Here is an 8603-nt window from a genome sequence, read left to right on the forward strand (position 1 = left end):
TCTCTGTCTGTTACTAAAATAACCTGTAAATGAGTCTCTGTCTGTTACTAAAATAACCTGTAAATGAGTCTCTGTCTGTTACTAAAATAACCTGTGTATGAGTCTCTGTCTGTTACTAAAATAACCTGTAAATGAGTCTCTGTCTGTTACTAGAAATGAATGATTCCAGAATTAACAGAAAAGTCCTTGTGGTCTGACCACGGTGCACATTCCTGCTACAGCACAGCTAGAGGGCTAATCTCACTGATATGCAGCATTGGCAAACACATACATACACACACACAGGTGTATACGTCCCTATCTACCTCTACACCCTCTGTGAGCCAACAGGGCTTAGAAATAAAACCTATTCATGCTTATCTATTATAATGATACTCATAACTATTACTGTCAATCAACTATGTTACAAGCAGTCAGACTCCTATATGCTGTATGCTGTGACACAGTCATTCAAGGTTACTAATTAGGATGACTGTATAAGAACAAGGATTGTGTCCCCAATGGCACCATATACCTTTTATAGTGCACTACTTTAGACCAGGGCCCATAGGGAATAGGGTGCACTACTTTAGACCAGGGCCCATAGGGAATAGGGTGCACTACTTTAGACCAGGGCCCATAGGGAATAGGGTGCCATTTTGTTCAGGACTCATAGGGCTGTGGTCAAAAGTAGCGCACTACAGTGCCTTGCGAAAGTATTCACCCCCCTTGGCATTTTTCCTATTTTGTTGCCTTACAACCTGGAATTAAAATTGATTTTTGGGGGTGTTTGTATCATTTGATTTACACAACATGCCTACCACTTTGAACATGCAAAATATTTTTGATTGTGAAACAAACAAGAATTAAGACAAAAAAAATTGAAAACTTGAACGTGCATAACTATTCACCCCCCAAAGTCAATACTTTGTAGAGCCACCTTTTGCAGCAATTACAGCTGCAAGTCTCTTGGGCTATGTCTCTATAAACTTGGCACATCTAGCCACTGGGATTTTTGCCCCTTCTTCAAGGCAAAACTGCTCCAGCTCCTTCAAGTTGGATGGGTTCCTGCTGGTGTACAGCAATCTTTAAGTCATACCACAGATTCTCAATTGGATTGAGGTCTGGGCTTTGACTAGGCAATTCCAAGATATGTTTCCCCTTAAACCACTCAAGTGTTGCTTTAGCAGTATGCTTAGGGTCATTGTCCTGCTGGAAGGTGAACCTCCGTCCCAGTCTCAAATCTCTGGAAGACTGAAACAGGTTTCCATCAAGAATTTCCCTGTATTTAGCGCCATCCATCATTTCTTCAATTCTGACCAGCTTCCCAGTCCCTGCCGATGAAAAACATCCCCACAGCATGAGGCTGCCACCACCATGCTTCACTGTGAGGATGATGTTCTCAGGGTGATGAGAGGTGTTGGGTTTGTGCCAGACATAGCGATTTTCCTTGATGGCCAAAAAGCTAMATTTTAGTCTCATCTGACCAGAGGACCTTCTTCCATATCTTTGGGGAGTCTCTCACATGCCATTTGGCGAACACCAAACGTGTTTGCTTATTTWTTTTTTTAAGCAATGTTTTTTTTCTGGCCACTCTTCCGTAAAWCCCAGCTCTGTGGAGTGTATGGCTTAAAGTGGTCTTATGGACAGATACTCCAATCTTCGCTGTGGATCTCTGCAGCTCCTTCAGGGTTATCTTTGGTCTCTTTGTTGCCTCTCTGATTAATGCCCTCCTTGCCTGGTCCGTGAGTTTTGGTGGGCGGCCCTCTCTTGGTAGGTTTGTTGTGGTGCCATATTCTTTCCATTTTTTAATAATGGATTTAAATGGTGCTCCGTGGGATGTTCAAAGTTTCGGATATTTTTTCATAACCCAACGCTGATCTGTACTTCTCCACAACTTTGTCCCTGACCTGTTTGGAGAGCTCCTTGGTCTTCATGGTGCCGCTTGCTTGGTGGTGCTCCTTGCTTAGTGGTGTTGCAGACTCTGGGGCCTTTCAGAACAGGTATATATATACTGAGACATATATATCATGTGACAGATCATGTGACACTTAGATTGTACACAGGTGGACTTTATTTAACTAATTATGTGACTTCTGAAGGTAATTGGTTGCACCAGATCTTATTTAGGGACTTCATAGCAAAGGGGGTGAATACATATGCACGCACCACTTTTCTGGTTAAATTTTATATGTTGAATCTTTTGAAACAAGTATTTTTTTTCATTTCACTTCACCAATTTGGACTATTTTGTGTATGTGTCCATTACATGAAATTCAAATAAAAATGTATTTTAAATTACAGGTTGTAATGCAACAAAATAGGAAAAACGCCACGGGGGGGAGTGGGGTGAATAACTTTTGCAAAACACTGTGTATAGGGAATAGGGTGCCATTTTGGACGTATCCAAGGAGTCTCCTCTCTCTCACCTTCTGAAGTCTGGCAGCCTTCTCGCTGTACCCCTCCAGCTCTTTCCTCAGTCTCTCATTTTCCCTCAACAGGTCCATCTGGGCACTGTTGTTGTGGGTACTGGGGTTGCTGTGGCTCATGTAGACCTCTGGACCAGAATGGACACTGTGACGAATCATCTGGGCATGGGCAGGTTCATACCTAAGGATAATAGAGGAGAGGATGGAGTCTACATCTATATCTATAATACTTTGAATTATTGAATCAAACTGCGTCATCCACGTGGTTATAACCAAGTAGAGTCATTGGGGTGTACTCATCCCATATAGCTAACACAGGGATACCGGTCGTTATTGTAAAAGAGAACGTGTTCTCCATGACTTACCTGGTTAAAGAAAGGCAAAATAAAAATGTATTATAGAAATTATTTAAATGAACTGGGAACCCATAATCCATATAATGTCATTCATATTGGCTTGTCTTGTGTGTGTGTTCCATTTACCTGTGCTGGGGGTGGAATGGGGGAGGAGGTTCCTGGTGGTATTGTCCGTGTGTCTCCTGTGAGTGGCTGAGCATGTATCCAGGAGGCCTGACCAGGAAGGGGTAGTAGTCCGGGGGAGGTCCCCTCTGATCGGGGTACTGGAGAGACTCTGGTCCCTGGTGGTCAACAGGCCCACAGTGGCCATTGGAAAGCTGTGGGTAACTCTGTGTGGAGCTGAGGGGCAGATTGTCTCTGGATACACATCTTCCACCATTCCTATCCAGGGAGAGCTGCATGAGCCGTTCACTGAGGGAGCGGGCGTGCTCCCGTTTCAGGTCCCACTGGCCCCCTCCCTGGTGCTCCATCACCTCAAGACCCTGACCACGCTGGGCCCCTACCGAGGCCAGATATTGAGAGTGGGCCTTGGCCTCCTCATAGGTGGGCAGCTCCTCTCCGTGTCTGTGGAGCTGGTAGAGGTGACACACAGAGTCACTCTCACAGTGGTTGTAGTCTCCCTTGTACTCCTGTCCCTGGGGGTCCTGTCTGGTGGACATGTGGATGAACTGGGACTCTTCCTGGGTCAGGCTCTCCAGAGATGATCGGGGTGATCCGGTACCGCCTCCTCCGCTGCTGTTGCTGCCTCCACGCAGGGCCTGCTGCTGGATGGCCAGGAGGGTACGTGTGTCTGTGGGGTTCCCGTAACGGAGCTGCTCCTGGATAAGACGGTGCAGGACCGTGCCAGAAGACTCCTCAGCAGTTCTCATCTCAGTCAATCAGAGAATAGATATGTGAAGGGCTGTGTTGAACTTGGTGGTTTGGATTATTAGTTAAGCACAGATCTAGAGACAGGAGCAGTAAGATAATTAGTTAAATCAAATACTACATTCTGTAACACAAAGTCTTATAATGCATTATGATGCCGTTATAATTAAACACTATCTAATAGTCATCTCATAATGGCATAATGTCATCAAAAAGCATACACTATATATACAAAAGTATGTGGACACCCCTTTAAATTAGTGGATTTGGCTATTATAGAGACACCCATTGCTGACAGGTGTATAAAGTTGAGGCCACAGCCATGCAATCTCCATAGACCAACATTGGCAGTAGAATGGCCTTACTGAAGAGTTCAGTGACTTTCAACGTGGCACCGTTATAGAATGCCACCTTTCCAACAAATGTCTGCCCTGCTAGAGCTGTAAGTGCTGTTACATTGTGAAGTGGAAAAGTCTAGGAGCAACAACGGCTCAGCCCGCGAAGTGACAGGCCACACGAGCTCACAGAACGGGACGGGCGAGTGCTGAAGCGCATGGCGCGTAAAAACCTTCTGTCCTCGATTGCAACACTCACTACCGAGTTCAAAACTGTCGCTGGAAGCAACGTCAGCACAAGAACTGTTCATTGGGAGCTTCATGAAATGGGTTTCCATGGCCGAGCAGCCACACACAAGCCTAAGATCACCATGCGCAATGTCAAGCGTCGGCTGGAGTGGTGTAAAGCTCGCCGCCATTGGACTCTTTAGCAGTGGAAACGCATTCTATGGTGTGATGAATCACACTTCAACATCTGGCAGGAGAACGCTATCTGCCCAAATCCTGATTTTGAATTTTCTTCATATGAAGGAGAAGAGCAACTGTCAGTGCCTGAAAATCTTTAGCATTTTATTCTATTATATAATCATAACATTGATTTAAAATATGTTTTTAGCTAGCTAGCTAGCTAGCTAGCTTTGTAGTGAGTGCTGAGTTTCTCTGACAGCAATATAGCTAGAACTGGCTAGCTAGCTATTTCTAGCTAAAAAAATAATCATATTTGTCCCTGCAGAGAATTGTTCTGGTCTGGAGCCTCAACTCCCTATGGACAGACCCCAGCAAATGTAAGTTAATGTTTTGTATCATTTAGCTAGCTAGTTCCTAAACATTAACCCCTTATTCGTAATCTTGTAATTGTTTCACTGACTTTCTGTCTCTGCATTATTCACAAGTTAACTGTCAAGTTGTGAGTCTGAAAATGATGGCCACTGGAGGTTAAGGAATCTGCATTGTAAGTATCAATTTGATGTTCATGAACATTTGTCACGATCTGATTAAGTCTGGCTAACTAATGTGTTCGGGCTAATCCTTWCCCTAACTCTTTTCCTAACCTAATTCTTCTAATTTACCACATTAATTCACCTAACCCGGAACGTTAATTCACCTAACCTGCCAATTTAGTTATCCTAACTTGTAATTGACCTAACCTGCAACTGGCTCCGACTGAACCGTTGCTAACAGTGGAGCCTAACCAAGTCAGGTAGCCCGATCTCATCGGGTAGTCAAACATTAACCCTTCATTTTTTTTAATCTTGTGTGGATCCCCCCCCCCCCCCCCCCCCGCTGAGTTTCTGTCTCAGGGTAACTGTTGACTTGTTTAAAGATCTTATTTTCAAATAGAGTTGATAAGTGCACAGAGGTCATTTGTACATTATATTTTGTTTTTCAGAATTTGACCTTCCAGTGACATTCTGAGCTCAAAAATTAATTCTTTGTGTTTTTTTCTATTGCATTTAATTACATTCTTACACGTATATCACCGTACATTATGAACTATATATTACTCATATATAAAAAAAAAATATTGTTTATTCATATATAAATATATTGACCATAAATAGTCATGCATACTGTTAAATATATATATTTTTAAATACATGTAAATATATGAATAGCACATGTATGTGTAAAATGCATACTACCACATATGGATAAGCAATACACGTAAATATATGTACACGTCAAAAATATTTAAAACATATTTTTTTTAAACACCCAAATTAAACATGTAAATATATTTATTGATATATATGTGACATAGACATATATTTAGATTTGTATTTCAAATATTGTTACATATATTCCATATTTGTATTTGAAAATATAGTCAATATATTAGGCTTTGGTATGGTATGGGCAATTCTAAATTGCGTTTAGGGTAGCATAAATGCACGCATACCATATGTTCTGAATAGCACGGGCTTATATTAGCAGATCATGCCGTACGTCACTATACATCATTTTTGAAAAGCCCAAAACCAGAAGTATTGTAGTTAAGGGACGGTTTATTTGTGGGGTGATTGGATATTATCATTATGTGTCAGTTATTTCCTTCTGCCCAGCGTTGCAAATTCCAATCAATGCCTAATCACTATTTGGCCTCCCCCCCCCCCCCCCCCCAGAACATTTCACATATTATGACAGATATCAGGTCACACATTCATTGAGGCTATTTGTTGAGATACAATGTGTGTTGTTTACTATACAATCTAAATTGTGTGTATATGTGGGACTAAATACTCTACAGCCTCTATGGCCAACACACATAGCCACAATGAATAGAGAGAGCATGGACTAAACCGCTGCCTCCCCATGTCTGCTAACATTCCTGTCTCAACGAGGAACATAAAACATATAGCCCAATAAAACAATTGATAAGCAGTACCAATAAAGTTCAAATAAAGTCTCTATTGTCTACAGCGGCTCCATAGACAGACATGATCACAGACCAAAGCCGACATTCCTACGTATTATGTGTGTGTGTGTGTAATTGTGTGTAATTATGAATTAAAATGACAATTATTACAACATTATTATAAGACCAAAATAATATCTGGATAGATTATAAGAACGAACGATGGTTAAAGTCAAAAGGAACAAACCAGAATTTGCGCCTATAATAATAATACTTTGAAAGACCTATCCCACCAATGCGTAAAGCAACTCATTTCAAAAAAGCAGCAAAACTATAATCTTACCTATTTACATTGTCATCACGGAAACAAGTTGTGGACGCCGTAGGCCTATATCGTTTATATTTCTTTTAAACGTAATGTAATCCTAATAGAACTTTCTAGAACTGGAAAGTATAAATTCGTATCCTGAGTATACTACGTTTCCTCTGAGAGAGTGCACTGCTTACGGTGTGCGTCTCTGAGAAGCTTTCACAACAGACTGAGCCCGGAGAGAGAGAAAGCGCTGCTCATAAATAACCGAGGGCCGATTGTTCCGCGGAGACTGGAATGGTTGGAATGCGGGAGGCTCGGAGTCCCTCAGAGATCAGAACCGCAGAGCGCCACAGCGAGAAAAGGGGGCAGGGCGAGGAGAGTCGGCACTGCAGAGCAGAGCAGCATCATGCACATAGCAGAGAGACAGCTGGTAGTCGCCTGCCTGTGTAATGTAAAGCGTTTCGTTGTTGTTAGCAGTTGGGGAGATGAAGTAATTAGCTATAGCATGCTGTGACTAGGAAGAGAAAATTGGGCCACTATTGTGAAACATAGCATTAGTTTTAAATGGACTTTAATTTTTCACAACATTATAAACTCCTCATATAGTATACCATACACAATTATATCGTGAAATATTCTATCAAGAAATATTCTACCATGATTTTACCCATTGTTTTATTTTCCTTGTGGAAAATGTAATCCAAGCAATCCCTATAACACATGGTGACAACTGCTGATGTAACAAAGGGCTTTATAAAATACACTCGACTGACTGGATTAATATACCATGCATGGCAATTGTACGTTTGGATCGAATACAGTCCTTACTACCTACCTGCAATTCAGACAAAAGTTTCTGTGCTAAATCCCCAAAAATATCATTAACGTAGTAGCATATACTAGACATGGTAGCTGGAGACAAGCAACAGTCGTCATTTAAAGTGAAGCGTCATTGATTGTTTTTTTTTGTTTTTTTAAGGCCTTTTATTTGCATGTGCCTGGTAAATATTTAAGCTGAGGCCCGTGCCGGGTAATTGTGGAGTCTATGTCTGTGTGGACATGGTGGAGTGTGTGTGTGTGGGTGTGTGTGTGTGTGTGCCTGTGAGGGGTGTATGCCAGCCGGGTGTGTGAGGCCCGCTGCCTGCCAGCTGTCTGGGGGTGAAAACCCTGTCCCCTCCCTAATCAGGGTTAGCTCTGAGAGAAGAGATGCATTGTTCTCCTCACAGCAGACATGACCAAGAGGAGAGGAGGGGAGGAGGAGACAGCCCTGCCATCTGCTGTATGGGAGCACCTTCATCATCACAAATGGCAGCCCATTCCCTATTTAGTGCACTAAGTTTGACCAGGATCCATGGCTCCGGTCAAAAGTAGTGTACTATATAGGGAATAGGGTGCCATTTGGGATGTTGCCCAGGACTAACCAACACCAACCCCCTGGTCCTTGCTGTCCTGCATTCTTCACACACATGCTGCATAGGGGGAAGCTGCCTAGGCCCTAAGATCAGCTAGCATGGCTGAGAGGGGGATGCTGGCCAGGCCCTAAGATCAGCTAGCATGGTTGAGAGGGGGATGCTGGCCAGGCCCTAAGATCAGCTAGCATGGCTGAGAGAGGCGATGCTGCCTAGGCCCTAGGATCAGCTGGCATGGCTGAGAGGGGGATGCTGCTGGCCGGCCTAGGATCACCGCTGGCCTGGTGAGAGGGGGATGCTGCCTAGGCCCTAGGAGCGCTGATGGCTGAGAGGGGGAATGCTGGCCAGGCCTAGGATCAGCTTGGCCTGGCTGAGAGGGGGATGCTGCAGGCTAAGATCAGCGTAGCATGGGGCTGAGAGGGGAATGCTTTGGCGGCGCTAAGCATCATGCTGCTGGGCTGAGAGCGGGAATGGCCCGTGGGTCCCTTAGGCTCTTAAGGATCAGCTGTGCGCGCCTTGACTGGCGAGGGATTCGTCTTCTTCCTTCTTCTCCCGTTCA

General features: G+C 43.6%; 1 protein-coding gene across 1 annotated transcript in view; it reads right to left on the minus strand.

Annotated features, from left to right (window-relative positions):
- LOC112071661 (angiomotin-like 2a) overlaps positions 1-6913 on the minus strand; it is a 13501-nt gene extending 6588 nt beyond the window's left edge. Inside the window, exons 1-3 of the mRNA XM_024139090.1 lie at positions 6666-6913; positions 2891-3708; positions 2409-2589 (exon numbers count right to left, since the gene is read on the minus strand). Coding sequence (XP_023994858.1) covers positions 2409-2589; positions 2891-3633 — 924 coding nt within the window. The 5' untranslated portion in view covers positions 3634-3708; positions 6666-6913. The remainder of the gene's footprint in view (positions 1-2408; positions 2590-2890; positions 3709-6665) is intronic.
- Between the last annotated feature and the right edge of the window lie 1690 nt (positions 6914-8603).

This window comes from Salvelinus sp. IW2-2015, unplaced genomic scaffold (genome assembly GCF_002910315.2).
Source record: "Salvelinus sp. IW2-2015 unplaced genomic scaffold, ASM291031v2 Un_scaffold1676, whole genome shotgun sequence".
Classification (NCBI taxonomy): Eukaryota; Metazoa; Chordata; class Actinopteri; order Salmoniformes; family Salmonidae; genus Salvelinus; species Salvelinus sp. IW2-2015.